Below are 18,179 nucleotides of genomic sequence, written 5' to 3'. Positions count from 1 at the left end.
TGATTAATAGGTGAATGGTGATTGTGAAAAGTTGACAATATCGTCTTCAAATTGCTGCTGCTTTTATGTATGGATTTGTGCGATAACCAGCTGCTTGTCTGCTTTATCTCCTTAAAAGTGCCTTAATGACAACAGGATAGTGAGAGCAGCAATATAAATGGAAAAACCTGCAGCTGACTACTAGAAGATTCTTCAGTGTTTTTAATGTCTAACACGAGTAAAGATTATGTCGCTGTAATCTAGAGGAATGTGGATTGTCAAAAGGAGTAATTCTAAGGCAGCAATTCAATGTAAGAGTGTTATTGCCATATAAAATGAGGGCTATGGTGGACTATTAACTACATATAATAATTTAGGATTGTTATTTCACCCCCTTTTTTGGGGTGAAGGAATTGGGTTAGAGTTCATCATCCTAAATTATATACTCCAAGATTTACAAATGAATATTATACTGATTTGAAAAATTTTAAGTCAAAAGCTTTTTCAAAACTCCTGATATTCACTGTATTTAGAGGTATTTATTCGATGTTCATCTTTCTTTCTTTTTCTACCAACAGGAAGATTTCTCTCCTCTTTCGTTAACTGATATATGCTTAGATTTCTTGAGGGTGAACTTGAATAAATTCTGTTGGGAAAGGACAGATGGCTCATTCTGTCTCAAGGAAACTGTGGTGTTTCCACAGGAACTGGCAGATCGCCTGCTGCAGAAAATGTCCCTGAATGGTAAGATGCTATTTATCTCTAAGTATGGAAATTAGAAATTCTCAGCCATGGGTTAGGTATATCATAGGCATATCCAGTAATTGAGAAACATTTCATCTCTTCCACCCTTCAAGTATATTGACTTCAGTTGATTCATTTTAAGCTATGAATAGTTTGTGTGTAAATCAACAGGATAAACTCTTTTGAACTCGGGGGAGGGGGGCCTGGAATGATATATCATGGTTGCAATACCTCCTAAGGTGATCTGTTGGGACTCCGGAATTGGGGAGTTAAGGATGGTTGCACAGAGCTTTGAAAATAAATAGTTGGTGATCCTTTTTAGGATTCAGTAATAATTGATGCCACTGTGGCTTGAGAAATGTTTCTTCAGGAATAAGTAATTTTTATCTTTCCTTTTGTAAGCATACCAGCTGGAGCTCAGGTGAGAGCCTAGTTGTAATGGTCAGTATATTAATTAGCTTCTAGATGTGGACTTTATTCATTGCTTTTAATTTTAGTTCATTATTTTCTTTTGTCCTATTACACTCCTATTGTTCATGTGTTTTTGTGCTTTTCATAAAGGAGAAAAAGCAAAACTGGAAAGTTAGAACAGTGAGCTTGTATTTATGGTGGCATCATCAAAACTAAATGCCTCTGAAAGTTTAGAATAATAAACCAGGTGGTGATCAACATTGTGAAAGTGAAAGGATACATTTTATTGGTGGTCAGGAATGCTGTGAGGGAGCAAAACATAGAACATAGAACATAGAACATTACAGCGCAGAACAGGCCCTTCGGCCCACGATGTTGCGCCGACCAGTTAAAAAAACAATGACCCTCTAACCTAAACCAATCCCTTTTCGTCCATAAACCTATCCACGGATCTCTTAAACGCCCCCAAACTAGGCGCATTTACAACTGCAGCAGGCAGGGCATTCCAATCCCTCATAGTCCCTCTGTTCCTGTTAATCCAGTTTCAAGGAATATTTGCACGAAGATTACAAATGGATCCATCCTCGAGCGCTGATGTTCAAGAAAGGAGGGAGAGAAAACTGGGAACTCCTAGCCAGTTAGCCTGACATCAGTTGTTGGGGAAAAATGCTGTACTCTCAAGGAAGTCCTAACAGCACACTGGGAAAAAAAAATCAGATTGTGGTTTTACACAAGCATTTTGAGGATGTAAATAAGAGTGCTGTAGATATAGTTTACTTAGATTTCCAAAAGGCATTTAAGAAGATGCCACAAAAAGTTAATAAATAAGCGCTCATGGAGTTGGGAGTAATATATTGGTGTGGGATTGGGGATTGATTAATAGATAGGTAGCAGAAAGAAGGAATAAACAGTGCACTTTCAATTTGGCAGGATATGAACTGTGCAGTGCCGAAGTTATTTACAGTCTGTATTAATGACTTGGACAAAGTTTGCTGCTATACAAAGCCAGTTGGGAAAGTAAACTGAAGAAAGCATGAAAAGACTGCAAAGAGATATAGATAAGTTAAGTGAATGAACAAGATAGCAGATGGAGTATAATTTGATGAGGTGTGACATTATTCACTTTCCTAAGAATAGAAAAACAGAATATTTTTTGAAAGGCTGAGAGTTAATATTTGGAGAGCTTGGCTAAATTTGTACAAGAAACTGCAGAAAGTTAGCATGCAGGTAAAGCAAGCAATTAGAAAGACTAATAACATGTAGGCCTTTATTGCAAAGGGGTTAAAGTAAAAAGAAATAAAGAAGTTTTGCTGTGTTTGGCTTTGTTGAGCTCACACCTGGAGTTTTGTGTGCTGTTCTGGTCTTCATATTTAAGGAAGATTGCCTAGCCTGAGAAGTACTACTTCTAACTAGATTAGTTTGGCCTACCTATAGCCTCTCAAGTTAGAAGAATGAGAGATTCTGAAATCGCTTGACAGGGCAGACTCTGAGAAGTTGTTTCTCCTGGTTTGAGAATCTAAAACATGGGGAATAAAAGTCAATTATTTAGGATTAAGGTCAGAGAAATTTCTTCATTCAGAATTTTGAAATTCCTGACCCCAGGATGTTCCATTGTTGAGCAAGTTGCGATAGACAAATCTTTGATCGCTCTCTAAAGTGGTTCTGAGGCAGAAGATCATCCATTATTGTATTGAATGGCAGAACAGGCTTGAACAGTCAAAGTCTCCTCTTGCTGTTATTTCATGTTCTTAAGATGGGGGCTGTGCAAATGCTAGAATGCACTCTAGAAGGCATTGGATAAGGTTCCACATAACACAGAAATGTATCTCCCTTAGTATTAGTTGCACTAATGAGTTGCTTTTCTAGTTGCTTAACATATTGGATTTTGAATGCTGTAAATATGTGCATACCTATCATGCCATTGGTTAACTACTTTACTCTTTCTTCCCCAATCCCTCTGGCAAAAAGCATTTGGATGGAATGAGAGGAGTTAAGTACTGTTGCAAAGAGGTAAAAAAAAAGCTAGAGCAAGTTTAGAAGAAAAATTAATTTGGGTATAAGCCGAATGGCAATTCAGAACAGCAGCTTGTCTGAATCAGGCCATGAACCACTCGGTGTATTCTTCCTATTCAGCTCTTGCTCACAGATATCTATATCCTCCAATCCCACCTAACTATGGCGAGCACATGAGACTTAAATTTCTCCTCAAGCAGTGTACATGGAATCTGTAAAATCAGTGCAAATAAGCAAAATTCTATTAATCTAATATAGATTTAAGTACTTGACATTGATTAATAGCACAGCACCAAATCTCAGCAGGAGATTTTTGCTGAGGTAATCTTGATTCATGTTGGTGCTGATTCCAAGCACTATATCTGGAAAGTAAGTAGTAGCACATGGCTGTAATTTGCAGATAGATTATATGGGCTTAGATACTGTGAGAAATGGTCATTGTGATCAGAAAAATGCAGTGCCGCCTTATGAAAGTTAATTTGCACTTGCAAGTTTTGGTTACAAATCTTTCATGGGTTATCTGCTGCTGTTTTAACCCATGATATACATAGCTATACTTATTACTACAGAGAATTAATTAAAGACACTACTGAGTAAGTGCCTTTGTCTTATGGCCTTTATGTCTTACTGTCAGTAAGAAATGGTCAACATGGTAGAAAAGAAGCTGCATGGCGTTCCTTCCCAGCCTCAAGGTATGTGTAAAAGATGTTAAAGAATTTCATTCATGAAGATGCTGGAAACACTCACCAGGCCATGCAACTCCTTTGTGTTGAAAGCTATGAAATAAGTGTACTTGAGTGGAATTAGGTACCCTTCATACATCTCTTGAGAAAGTGTTTCTGCAGTAGTAAACTATATATATATATATATTAGAGGACTTCCATTGCCCATCTTTATCATCAGCTAGCTGTTGCGAGAAATGGAAAATGTTACAACTGTATAGCAAACAGATACTTATATATTGAGGTCAGGGGTTTTCCAGCAATGTTCAGTGAGCCCTGCTGTGCAAAAGGGAATACTGGGTTCCATAAACATTTCTGTCCTTGCGCACTTACATTCCCATAATTTAGTGAGCAAATAAAATTCACCAAACTTTTCAGTTCACTAACAGCTCCCCCTCTCTTTTCCCATTCTTCCAACAGGCGTGCTCAACGAAAAGACGGTGGGAATTTTCCGCAGGAATGATCTGCTGCGCTTGAAACGTGCTTGTATTCGAAATGCTAAACTATCAGCAGTCGCATTCAGGAAAGCATTCTGCCACCACAAGCTTATTGATCTAGATGCTTCTGGTGTTAATGCAGACATCACGATTACTGATATTGTAAATGCGCTCGTCACAAACAAATGGAATCAACAGTACTTGCAATGTCTGATGTTGAATTCACTAACCCTGTCTCTGGAAGACCCTTATGAGCGATGTTTCAGCCAGCTAACTGGCCTGCGTGTTTTAAGTGTTACCAATGTTCTCTTCTACAATGATGATCTTAGGGATGTTGCTTCTCTTCCAAGGTTAGAAAGTTTAGATATTTCAAACACTTCTGTCACTGACATCACACCACTTCTGACCTGCAAGGACAAGCTAAAATTCTTGACTATGCACCACCTCAAATGCTTGAAGATGACAACCACACAGATTTTGGAAATTATTAAGGAACTAGTGCTCCTTCAACACCTAGACATCTCTGATGATAAGCAGTTTACCTCTGACATTGCACTTCGTTTACTAGAACTGCCCAACATACTACCTAATCTCCGATCCCTGGATATTTCAGGCAGGAAGCACATCACAGATAAAGCTGTTCAGGCATTTGTCCAACATCGGCCTACAATGCAATTCATGGGCTTACTTGCTACTGATGCTGGATATTCTGATTTTCTTTCTGGAGAAGGGAGCTTGAAGGTTGGTTTTCCTTGTTTCATATAATTTTCAGAATACAATCTTGGCATTTATGTTTTTTGAGCTTTATAAGGGGTATAGTATTTCCCATTCTGACCATTTTCTGCCAAGGGCTTTTATCTCCATGTTCAGACCTGATGGTTAATCTATGGTTTACAAGTTTGTGGCAAAGGTTTTTACAGAATACTTCTATAAATCTCGATACTTGTAGTAACGGTTATTTTGTCAGATTCTTGATCTTAAAAAAAAACTTGATAGGATTGCATTAACTAATCAGTATCATTGTAATCAATTAGTTTTAAATCTGATTTTATCGACAATTAGTGAGGGGGGAACAAAAATATTTCTGAAAGGATTTGTGTAGTCTTGCTTCGAGGAAAAGGGTACAAATCTGGTAGTGACTCTTTCAGCTGATTCATTGCATTTTGTTTGAAGCCATATAGCATATCATCTGGCTCTTGCTTCCTGCTATTCCTGCTGAGAAGTTAACAAATACTTTGTTTTGTAAACAGTGACTTCATTGAGTCCGTGTTTTGAGATAACTTGATAGAGTAAATTTCTCATGTCTGAATAAAATAATCCTTAATGTTATGTGAATTTTACACTTACTGCACAAGTATAAAATTTTCCTTTTTGTGTGTATATATTGGCCATCATAATGGTCTTTGAGTGTGATTATATTAGAGATTCAATGTTGATTTATAGACATTTTATTATGCAGTGACTTTTGCCCAATGGGCGCATGGCAAACATTATGTGAACTTATTTTACGAAGACAGTTGTGAGTAACTGAAAGGGAAAACTATATTTTATTGTTAAAGCCCTCGGCTCTGCAGACTTGTGCCTCAGAAATGAAAGATCCCCAGTGTGCTGGTCTCTTTAATCTACCTCACTGGCCATTTGGTTTTATTGTGTATATTTTTTCCCAAAGATGTTACCTCATTGTTTTTACTGTTGAAATTATTTAATTTGTATGCAAGTGATAAGTGTATTTTTTAATGTTTTTACTAGCAATGTGTTGACTTCATTTGTCATTCGAACATACCCAATGTACGTATGGGCATTACTAAATACTTAAATATGCCAATGGTATCCGGAAAGAATGGCTAATTTGTGCACTAGATGGTCTTCGTGTTTGAGAAAACTATTGGAGTTGGAAGCTCAGCTTGGGATCAAATAAGACTCAATAAATGAAATATATCTATTTAACCTGAGAAAGGGTCAAGGAGGATAGGATTGAAGACAAGATGTTGAGTGTGAGATGTTGTCAAAGGTGGCCTTTCCAATGTTGAACTGCGGTTCATTAGATACTGGCATAACACATGGAATTGAAGTAAAAGATGGGCAAAAATTTGGACAACGGAAGCTACAATACTGAAAAATTCCTTCTAGGTTGATTGGCAGCCAAACATATTGTCAGCTCAGAGCATTGCAGAATTAGTCAAACCAAAACATCGGGGTTTCAAAACTTAGAAACTATTTTCTTTAGGTCTGGGTGAAACAAAGTATGGAACAGCAATTTTATAATCCTTACTTTGTTACGCTTAATGATTGCACAGTGACTTATGAAATTTCATCTCTAAGTGGTAAACCTCAAACTTTTGTTGTGTTTAAGTCATTATCATAGAGCAAACAGCTTGTTGCTACAGTTTTGTACTTGTAGCTGCTATACTAACATTAAAGTACCTTCTGGAAATTAGTGAATGTGGAGGGAATGGTACCTTCTCTTGTGAATTAGAGAGGAGAGAAAATTTGCTTGCAAAAAGATCAAAAACAAATTTATAACTTTTTCCCTCCTTTTTGTATGCAAAAGGTTTCTGGAGAAGCGAATGAAGTGCAGATCTCTGAAGCACTTCGTAGATACAGCGAAAGGGCCTTTTTTGTGAGAGAAGCATTGTTTCACCTTTTCAGTCTCACACATAGCATGGAGAAACCACAGCCTGAACTATTGAAGGTAAATTACTTTTAAGCCAACTCTTGGTACTGTAATTTTTCTACAGATGTAATGACGAAGCAGCTGACCACTAATTACACTGCAATTGTCAGAGCTACGATTGTACCATGTTACATTGATTCCTGTGTATGTGGGAATGGTGATGTAGTGCATGTGACATAATAGAAATAGAAAGTTGCTTTAGATACAATTTCTGGATCCTCCTGTGCTTCAAGATCAGTATTTACTGGCCAATGTGGTGCCAATAGCAAAGCGAAATTTCTCCTCTTGGTATCACAGCCACAGTTTTCTATTAACTATATATGTAGATTTCCTTTTGTTGCTTTAAAGGGCATTACATTGTAACTAGGGCAAATTCTCTAAGTGAAAATGATTAATCTTCATGAAACCACTTCCAATAGAAGCCAAATGTAGCATTTGGAAGGCAAGGCATTATTAGTCATTGGTTTCTGCAGCATAGTGGTTATCACATTCGCCTAACATGTGAAGGATTCCTGGTTCAAAACCAGGCAGAAACATTCATTAAGTTAGGGGTCAGTTTAGCTCAGTTGGCTGGACAGGTGATTAGTGATATAGAATGATACTAATGGTGTGGGTTTAATTCCTGTAATAGCTGTAGCTATTTATAAAGGCATGTCTTCTCAACCTTGCACTTCATCTGAGGTGTGGTGATCCTCAGGTTAAATCATCACCAGCCTATGGTCATCAGGGCCAACTGACTTTACCTTTGCGATGGCACAGTGGTTAGCGCTGTTGCCTCAGCACCAGGGTCTCAGATTCAATTCTGGCCTCAGGTCACTGTCTGTGTGGAGTTTGCATGTTCTCCCCATGTCTGTGTGGGTTTTCTCCCACAGTCCAAAGGTGTGCGGGTTGGATTGATGGGCAATGCTAAATTGACCCTAATTTAGTGCCAGGGGATTAGCAGGGTAAATATGTGGAGTTACGGGAATAGGGCCTAGGTGGAATTGTGGTCGGTGTAGACTCAATGGACTGAATGGCCTCTTTCTGCACTCTAGAAATTCTGTTCAGGTGTTTCAAGCAGAAAATTGCACATGTCTTAGGAAGAGAGAAATCTATTAAGGATAAAAATCTTCTAAAAAAAAATTTACACCAGTTTTATTTTTATTCCAGCTTGTGGCCACCGGAATGAAAAATCATTCTACAAACCTGCCAGTACAACTGGCTGCTAGTGCGTGTGTATTCAATTTGACAAAACAAGATTTGGCGGGTGGTATGCCTGTGCGCCTTTTGACAGAAGTGACACGTCTCTTACTGAAAGCCATGGAACACTTTCCCAACCATCAACAGGTAAAGAGTTGGAAATGCTATATAACACAGTTGAGTTAAAATTAGTATGCAGAACTGACACTTTTGCAAGCAGTCAACAATAATTGCCTTATTAGTCCACACAGACACACTGCTTACATGTGGCCTGTGTCGCTCTGACATTCTAGTGGATGTTCTGACTGCAGGCACAACCATCCATCCCCGTGGCATTGCTGAGCACAAGAGCTGCCGGCTTTTGATTACCCAACAGCTCCGAGAAAGCAAGACACCCACCTCCAGAATCTTGATTCTAGGGAAGGCCTGCCAGTGGCCTTATGTCTGATTGGCTTGTGATTTGATGAATCCTCCCAAAAAGAGACAATATTGTTATTTTGCTGGCTTTGAAGAAGATTCTTCTTAGTGCAAAATTAATATCGTCCATTGATTAGGGCCTCTTTTGTCCCCCTCTAATGCTGGTCTCTTGCACCCTCCTCCAAGTCTGGGTCTTTTTGTTGCTGTCAGAATCTGGGTCTCTTGAGCAACTTTAAGTCTGAGAAAATTGCATTTTTAATGAAGGGGATCAGGCAGAAACAGAGTCCTATAGTAAAGCCAATCATATGTTCTTTTGAGTATTTTAAAATGTTAATATAAAGTACATTATATTTTTGTCTTAGCTTCAGAAGAATTGTCTGTTGTCTCTGTGCAGTGACCGTATTCTTCAGGATGTCCCATTTAACAGGTAAGTAATCTTGTCATCGAAACTAGAAGCAGGAGTATACCATTTGGCTCTCTTGCTCCACCATTCATTCTGACCATATTCAGTATCATGGTTCCACTGCCTCGTATCCTTTGATCCCTTTAGTCTGTAGAGCTATATCTAATTCCTTCTTGCAATCAGACGTTTTGGCCTCCATCACACTCTCTGGTAGTGAATTCCACACATTCAATACCCTTTGGGTGAAGAAATTTTTCCTCATCTCCATTCTATGATCTCTAGTTCTGGACCCCCCTACCATTGGGAGAGGGGCCATGTTTTTGAGGATGAGAGTGTCATACAGGCTGATAGAATGGAGAAGTAGATGTCCTGAGGGAAGATGTATTCACAATTTTGAAAAACCTGAGGGTCGATAAGTCCCCTGGGCCAGATGGGATACATCCTAGGATCCTTTGGGAGGCAAGGGCAGAGCCTTTAGCTTTGATCTTTGCATCCTCACTGTCTACGGGCATTGTGATGTGGAGATGCCAGCGTTGGACTGGGGTAAAAACAGAAAGAAATCTTACAACACCAGCTTAAAGTCCAACCTGTTTATTTGTAGCAAACACCCCAAGCTTTCGGAACACGCTGTTCCTTCATCAGGTGGGTGGGAGTTTTGAAGGGGATTGTGCCAGAGGACTGGAGAGTGGCAAACGTTGTTCCTCTTTTCACGAAAGGAAATAGGAATGACCCTGGTAATTATAGTCCAGTTAGTCTTACTTTGGTGGTTGGTAAGTTAATGGAAAGGGCCCTGAGAGATAGGATTTATGACCATTTGGAAAGATGCAGGTTAATCCGGGATAGTCAGCATAGTTTTGTGAGGGGTAAGTCCTGCCTCACAAATTTGAATTCTTTGAGGAGGTAACCAAGTGTGTAGATGAAGGTAGAGCAGTTGATGTCACATCACGTGGATTTTAGTAAGGCATTTGATAAGGTTCCCCATGGCAGGCTCATGAAGAAAGTAAGGAGGTGTGGGATAGAAGGAAATTTGGCTGTTTGGATAAGTAACTGGCTGGAGGTGGAGGGAAAATTTTCAGACTGGAGGTCAGTTACCAGCAGTGTACCACAGGGATCAGTGCCGGGTCCTCTGCTATTTGTGATTTTTATCAATGACTTGGAAGAGGGGGCTGAAGGGTCATTTGTAAATTTGCTGATGACATCAAGATTGGTGGAGTAGTGGATGAGGTGGAGGGCTCTTGTAGGCTGCAAAGAGACATTGATAGGATGCAGAGCTGGGCAGAAAAATGGCAGATGGAGTTTAACCCCGATAACTGCGAGGTGATTCATTTTTGTAGGACAAACTTGAATGCAAATTACAGGGTCAACGGCAGGGTTCTGAGGAATGTGGAGGTACAGAGCGATCTTGGGGTTCGTATCCACAGATCTCTGAAGGTTGCCACTCAACCTTGGGGCCGCTGCTGTTTGTCATTTTTATAAATGACCTAGATGAGGGTGTAGAAGGATGTGTTAGTAAATTTGCAGATGACACTAAAGTTGGAGGAGTTGTAGATAGGATGGATGTCACAGTTTGCAGAGGGACATAGATAAGCTGCAGAGCTGGGCTGAGAGGTGGCAAATGGAGTTTGATGCAGAAAAGTATGAGGTGATTCACTTTGGAAGGAGTAACAGGATTACAAGTATTGGGCTAATGGAAGGACTTTTGGTAGTGTGGATGAACAGAGAGATCTCGGTGTACATGTGCATAGATCCCTGAAAGTTGGCACCCAGGTTGATAAGGTTGTTAAGAAGGCATACGATGTGTTAGCTTTTATTGGGAGAGGGATTGAATTTCAGAGCCGTGAGATCATGTTGCAGCTGTACAAAACTCTGGTGCGGCCGCACTTGGAGTATTGCGTACAATTCTGGTCGCCGCATTATAAGAAAGATGTGGAAGCGTTGGAAAGGGTGCAGAGGAGGTTTACCAGGATGTTGCCTGGTATGGTGGGAAGGTCGTATGAGGAAAGGCTGAGGGAGCTGGGGCTTTTCTCTTTAGAGCAGAGGAGGATGAGAGGCAACTTAATAGAGGTTTATAAAATGATGAGGGGGATAGATAGAGTGGATATGCAAAGACTATTTCCTTGGGTGGATGTAGCATAAGTGTAAGGTTCATGGTGGGAGATATAGGAGGGATGTCCGAGGTAGATTCTTTATTCAGAGAGTGGTTGGGGTGTGGAATGCACTGCCTGCAGTGTTAGTGGAGTCAGACACTTTAGGAACTTTCAAGCGGAAAAGGACAGGCACAGGGAACACCAGAATGATAGGGAGGGGAGAGCTTGATCTTAGGTTCAGACATAGCTCAGCACAACATCGAGGGCTGAATGGCCTGTACTGCTCTATATTCTTCATGTTCTAATTTGATATATTTCTCCTAAATGAGTTGCTCTCACCTCATGACAGACCTGCCTTCCCAGGAATCAGCCTGGTAAACCTTTGCTGTACTCCCTCTATAGCAAGGATGTCCGTTCTCAGATAAGGACACAAAAACTTCACACAATACTCCAGGTGTGGCCTCACCAACACCCTACGCAATTGCAGCAAAACATCCCTATCCCTATTCTCAAGTCCTTTTGCTGTGAAAGCCAACATATTGTTTGCCTTCTTTACTGCCTGCTGTACTTGCGTGCTTACTTTCATTTACTGACTGTACCAAGGACTCACTAAGTATCCACTTCCTCTCAATTTTGTATCATCTGAAAATTTGGAGATAGTACATTCAGTTTCCTCTTCCAAATCATTAATTTATAATATAAACAGTTGGGGTCCTAGCTCAGATCACTATGGAACCCCACTAGTTACTGACTGCCAATCAGAAAAAAATCAATTATGCCAACTCTTTGCTTCTTATCTGCTAAATAGCTTGCTATCCATCTCCAAGAAGTTACCTGCAATCCCATGTGCTTTAAATGCTTTTTTTAAGTTTAAGTTTATTTATTAGTATCACAAGTAGGCTTGCTTGTACTGCAATGAAGTTACTGTGAAAATCCCCTAGTCACCACATCCTGGTGCCTGTTCGGGTTCACTGAGGGAGAATTTAGTATGGCCAATGCACCGAACCAGCACGTCTTTCAGGGTGTTGGGGGGGGGGGGGAACCAGAGGAAGCCCAGGCAGATAGGAGGAGAATGTGCAGACAGTGATCCAAGCCGGGAATTGAATCCAGGTCCCTGGCGCTGTGAGTAGCGGTGCTAGCCACTATGCTATCGTGCTGTCCTTATTTTGTGGTAAATGTGGGGGCTGAAATTTTGCTTAAAACATGGGCAAATGCCTCTTGTGCATAATGAGTAACGTGTTAAAATTAATATCAATCAAAATCTGAGATTTATCCCATTTAATTGTGTATCAAGACCCATGTTCTGCAAGATCTGAAATTTTTCATAAAATTATTTAAAATGCTTAAAGCACAGAAGGAAACCATTTGAACTGTTGTCTTCGGCTCTGTGAAGGAGCTGTTCACCTAGTCTCATTCCCTACCTTTTCCTTGAATCCCTGAAAATTCGTCCTTTTCAGATAATGATCCATTCCCTTTTAAAAGTCTCACTTGACTCTACCTCCACAACATTCTCTTGGCAATGCATTCCAGATTCTAACCAATAGATGTGTAAAAAGCTTTTCTTCATGTTGCCATTGCTTCTTTTATAGATACCTTTAAATCTGTGACCTCTGGATCTCGAATCTTCTACCAATGAGAATAGTTTTTCCCTACCCATTATATCCAGATCTCTCATGATATTGAGTATCTCTCAGATCTCCTGTCATGCTTCGCTCCTAGGAGAACAGTCCAACTTCCCCAGTCTATCTACGTAACTGAAATTCATCGTTCCTGGAACTATTCCCTTTAATCTTTTCAAGTCTCTAATGTTTTCACATTCTTCCTAAATGTGGTACCCAGAATTGGATGTAATGCTTCAATTGAGATGTACCAGTGTTTTGTGCAAGGTTACATAACTTCCTTTAAATCTATTTATGGAACAAGAATGGATTGGTAGCACTAAATTTAAAAATAATAATGTTGGTGTCCTTTTGTTTATAGCAGAAATGAAGGTTTCTGAGACCTGAATGCATTAATTTTGAGTGACAAACTGTTCCTTTATCGAATGCACATCAGGAATTTTTAAAAAAGTCTTGCTTTATTTAACTTTTGGTGAGAGAATATAAGCAATTAGAGCAGGGTTTTTGATGCCTTGTGCTTGTTTACCATTCCACATGATTGTGGCTGACTTGACTGTGGCCTGAACTCCACTCTCCTGCCTCATCTTAAATGAGAGACCCCTTATTTTTAAACTATACCCTCCAAGTAAAATAAACTTCCTCCTTGTAAGATCCTTTAGAATGTTATATTTTTTAAAAAGTTCATCTCTTTTTCTTCTAAATTGCAATGAGTACAGGCCCAAACTGCTTAATCTTTCCTCCTCAGGCAACCCAGGAAACAACCTAGTGAACCTTCTCTGAAATGCTTTAAATGGAAGTATATCGTGTCTTAAGTAAAGAGATCAAAACTGTATGGCATACTCTAAATGCAGTTCAACAAATACTCCTGCAGTGGTAGGAAGACCTCCTACCTTTTTGGCTTTTATTACAAGAGGGTAGACTAATGTTCCATTTTTCCATTCTAATTGCTGTACCTGCATGCTAACTTGTCATTTATGTACAAGGACACCCAGATCCCCCTTGACTGAATCATTCTGCAATCTTCCCCCCTCCATTTTAATAATATACTGCATTTCTGTTCTTCTTGCCAATATGGACAACCTCATCTTGCACTCCATCTGCCAAATTTTTGCTGCCTGCTTAACCTACTTATCTCTTTGCTGATTCTTGGGATCTGCCACCAAGGCAGATAGTTCAATTCAGGAATCTCCCAACTCACTCAACCTCCTTCATTTAAAATATGTGCAAATTTCAGCTAGGGTAACTTCCTTTAGTTTTCTGCCTTCCTTCCTAGCGAGATTTGAAAAAGGTGTTACATTTACAGCTTTCCAATCTGCTGGGACTTCCCAAAATCTGGAATTTTGGAAATTCCCAACCAATGCATCCAATATCTCTGCTGCCACTTGTTTTAAGATTCTTGGATGCAGGCCAGAAGATCTAGGAATTTATCAACCTTAGTCCCATTAGCTTCCCTAGTACTTTTTTCTCCAGTGATCATGATTACTTTAAGTTTCACCCTCTGTTTTGCCCCTTGATTTTTGTGATTTATTATTGGGATGCTTTTTGTGTCTTCTGACATGAAGACAGACAAAATACTAATTCAATGTCTCTGCCATTTTCCTTGTTTCCTGTTATTAATTGCCTTTCTTATCCTCCCACAGGATCAATACTGACTTCAGCTACTCTTCCTTTTGTGTTTTTGGAACTCTTTTTGCTGGTTTGCTGTCATTTTATTTCTTTTTTAATCTCCCTTTCCTGGTTTCTAAAATTTTCCCAAGCAGCTAACGTAGTGAAATTTGCAGCATTTTACCATTTTCTTTCAGTTTGCTATCATCCTGAACTATTTAGCCACGGATGGTGCAATATTCCTGCAGTACCCATTTTGCATACCTTCATTATTTGTTGATATTTTGTCCTACAGTGTAGATACTGTCAGTGATTTCTTTCCCTTGCTATTCTTTCTCTCCATCCAAACTAATTTATACATCTTAATCTTCTGAGCCAAGATCATTTCCCACTTTATTGACTAAAATACCCCACCACCTTGTCATTTCTTCCTATCTTTCTGAAATGTCAAAAATTTTTGAATATTCAGTTCCCAGTCATGGTCAACAACAAGAGTGATTATCTGGTCCTACACATCCCCATGCAAATTATAGCAGGAGAATAGCGCAAGACAGGCCAAACATGATTTGAGCTGGTGAGAATCCCATTTGGGATTGTTCCCCCCCACTCACTACGCCAGCATAACCCAAGTAAGGGTTCACTGACCCTTTGGCGCAATGGAAATCAGGTGCAAATTACTAATGTTCATGTGTTAGCCAAACCTTCTGTATTTACACTAGCTGAAATTCCAGAGGCCAGAGTTGGGCAGTTGTTTACCAGGAAACCAGTTCTTACTAGCCATCGAAACAACAAACTGTATAGCTGTTACTAACAAGTAGCTTATTTAGAGCTAAGACTGAAAGATACTGCAATATGTGTATAAATATCAAGTTCCAGGCACTGATAGACCAGTGTTTTGATTTAGAATTTATCGCCATTGATTCATTAATGCCAAAAGGAACCCTATCAAAAACTTCAAACCCTCAAAATTTAAAAAATTAAAAGCTACAACAAGCCTCATGAGGAATGCTGTAGGTTAAACATCATGTCCTATATCCATTAGGTTCCTGATCTAAGTGAAGATCTGGGAGTCACTCCAAGCACACAGATCCAGAAATGGATGTCCCATCTTAATAAATATCTGGCTTTCTCAGTAGTATGTACGTACATCTATGCAGACGTAAAAGGCTGGGATAAGTAAAATAAAAAAAAGCAAAATAATAATAACAAAACAATTAAAAAATTCAGTGGAATAGAGCTGGAATATTATTGATGAAATAAGAATGCGCGTTAAGTGCTTTGTTAGTAAGTTGATTTTAGACATAACTTCTCCTTAAGAAATGTATATGAAAGTCAGGAAATGTAGACCAGTAAAGCTCATCTCCACTGAAAACTGAACTAAAGAATAATGAAAAGACAAGAAACGTGAGCATTGAGGGAGGCAAATAGCAAATTCAAGTGAGGAACATGAAAATATGTTGTATGGTTAGCAGGACAATGTGAAATACTCATTGTAGTTGTGCTGTAATCATTGCCACTCCTACAACTTAGCCTTACACTATCATGCTATTATACTAATTACTTATAAAAATTTTCATCCAATATATGCAAATATTAACTTTTGGTTTTTCAGATTTGAGGCAGCCAAATTGGTAATGCAGTGGCTTTGTAATCATGAAGATCAGAACATGCAAAGGATGGCAGTGGCTATTATCTCTATTTTAGCAGCAAAGGTATATATTTATCTAATTTGATGCTTTACATTAACCAAGTAAAGATTGTTAGTGCTGAGAATATTTTCCCTTTTTTTTCCTGCATAAATCTAGATGAAAAATAAAGTTCTCTATCGTCTCCTTCAACATCTGCTTAAGTTTGTCCAAAGCAAAATACCGCGGACACTGGAAATCTGAAATAAAAACAGAAAATCCTGGAAATAATCAACAGATCCCACAGCTGCTATGGAGAGAGAAACTGTGGGAATGTTGGAATCATTTCCTCTGGTTTTCTCTCTCCACAAATGCTGCCAGACCTGCTGAATGGAGGTTTTGAGATGTAACCGTTTTCATTAAAATATCTAAGTTACAAATCCTAACATTTAACATTGTGTTCCTCATTTGTGCCTGACCTAACAAGTTATGAATAAATAGTATTTATGAAAAAAAATATGTAAAATCCTGCTTAATAAATTCTACTTCACAAAAAGCAATAAAGACAAAATATAAGTACCGGATTCCTCAAGTGCTACCAGTACAGGTGATGCCTTTCCTCTGTATCTGAAGTGACAATATGATTAATTGTATTTCAGAAGAATCATACCGCAGAAGCCATAGTAAAACTGTATACCAATTAAGATATTGATTTTCCAATTTTTGTCCTTACTGCTCATCCCTTATTTGGAAATAGTTCAAATTAATGCTTCTTGTGGGTCATCTGGTGTTACCCCACCTCTAACTAGACACTGTAAACTGAAGACCAATGTCCTTCCCTTATTTCCTAGGCCCACAGAGGTATATTCCATTATGAACAAATGACATATCCTTGTAGATACAGATCAGAGTTACATCCTCTTATCAATAACACAACCTACTGTAAACTATCTACATCAACATATTTTAACCAAAATCCTGTGGTTACTAAAACTATTAAGAGCAAATATTGAAAAATTTTCCTCCAATATACATGTTTTGCCCTACAGATGTGGTTAATCAATTGTACGTAATAAATAATAGTTTTGTTTAAAGACGAGTGATCACACTAAGTTAGAGCTGCTGAACTCGAGCCTTTTTGTTATTTCTTCAAAGCTGACAAAGAAGCCCCTCCATTGCACTGTGTAATCGAAACGCACAAAATTCCTTGAACCCAGACTTTCTGATACCTTTATACAACTGCCTTAATTGTAAAGTGTCTCATTAATAGAAATTCAAACAACTGTTGAAAAAATAATCAAGAAAAAAATCAATAAATTCAAACCAACATAAAACCCAAAATTAGTAGTAGAATCAAAATCTTGCAAGAGTATTTCCAGCAACTTCTGCTTTTGTGGCCAGAGAACATTTCCTATTGTAATAATGTGATTTTTATTTTCTGTTTCACACTTGCTATTCTGCTAGCTTGTCGGAGTGAAATTTTCGATTGGTTACTGATTGTGGGTAGTGAAGATCTGCCCTAGTTAAGAAATGGACTGAGACATCGAGTTGAAATGTTTACAGTTAACAGCCAGTGGGGGGAAAGTGGTTCCAACCCCCCATCACTCTGGGCTCGTTTTGATCTGGGATCTTAGAAGTGAAAAGATAGTGTAACATCTCATGTGGTCTTCAATAATAATTTGAATGCATCACAAAACATTCTCAACTCATCGTCATTTTTGAATAAACTTTGTTTTGCAGCTTTCCACAGAACAGACAGCGCAACTTGGTACTGAGCTCTTCATTGTTAAGGTAACCTTTTGTATTCCTTTGCTCCCACTGTGCTATTTTTAAAAAAAGAAATCTCTGATTGCCCGTTCAGTGTAGTTTCCACTTGTTTACACCTAGTAATATCACCATAAACCTGTGCAATTGGTCAAACCTTCACAGAAGATCAAGGAACTTTAAATGCGAGTTATCATCAATATCACTTTTTTTACTGCAATCTTGTATACTAGTTTAAGAATCAATTCACCCAGATTAACACATTAGAAAACAACGGTCTAATACTACATCCTGTTTTCCACATCCTGTCATGTTAGTTTAAATCCTCCTCAATAGTACTAGCAAATTGCCCCACGAGGAAATTAGAAATTCTTATTTTTGGTGGGAACCCATTTTCAACTGTAATAAAACTATACTAGTTACCACTCTTTTTGTTTATATATCCATTTAATCAAGTTCAATTTAGAGTCTCAACTAGTGAGACATTCCCGATCCAAACT

General features: G+C 38.7%; 1 protein-coding gene across 3 annotated transcripts in view; it reads left to right on the top strand.

Moving 5' to 3' along the window:
* The window catches only part of zyg11 (zyg-11 family member, cell cycle regulator), a 56,622-nt gene that overhangs the window by 21,110 nt on the left and 17,333 nt on the right, over positions 1-18,179 (top strand). For 2 of the 3 annotated variants that reach the window (XM_080195453.1, XM_080195452.1), the window contains exons 2-8: positions 558-723; positions 4,290-5,047; positions 6,858-6,998; positions 8,130-8,306; positions 8,939-9,003; positions 15,903-16,002; positions 17,656-17,706. In XM_080195453.1, the coding sequence (XP_080051579.1) occupies positions 558-723; positions 4,290-5,047; positions 6,858-6,998; positions 8,130-8,306; positions 8,939-9,003; positions 15,903-16,002; positions 17,656-17,706 (1,458 nt within the window). Of the gene's footprint in view, positions 1-557; positions 724-1,125; positions 1,145-4,289; positions 5,048-6,857; positions 6,999-8,129; positions 8,307-8,938; positions 9,004-15,902; positions 16,003-17,655; positions 17,707-18,179 lie in introns of those variants that run through there. The other variant, XM_080195454.1, reaches the window with a different exon arrangement.

The sequence above is a fragment of the Carcharhinus amblyrhynchos genome, chromosome 9 (genome assembly GCF_965287045.1).
Source record: "Carcharhinus amblyrhynchos chromosome 9, sCarAmb.v2.hapA, whole genome shotgun sequence".
Classification (NCBI taxonomy): domain Eukaryota; kingdom Metazoa; phylum Chordata; class Chondrichthyes; order Carcharhiniformes; family Carcharhinidae; genus Carcharhinus; species Carcharhinus amblyrhynchos.
Note: the sequence above shows the minus strand (reverse complement) of the source record. Positions and strands in the feature narration are given on the sequence as shown.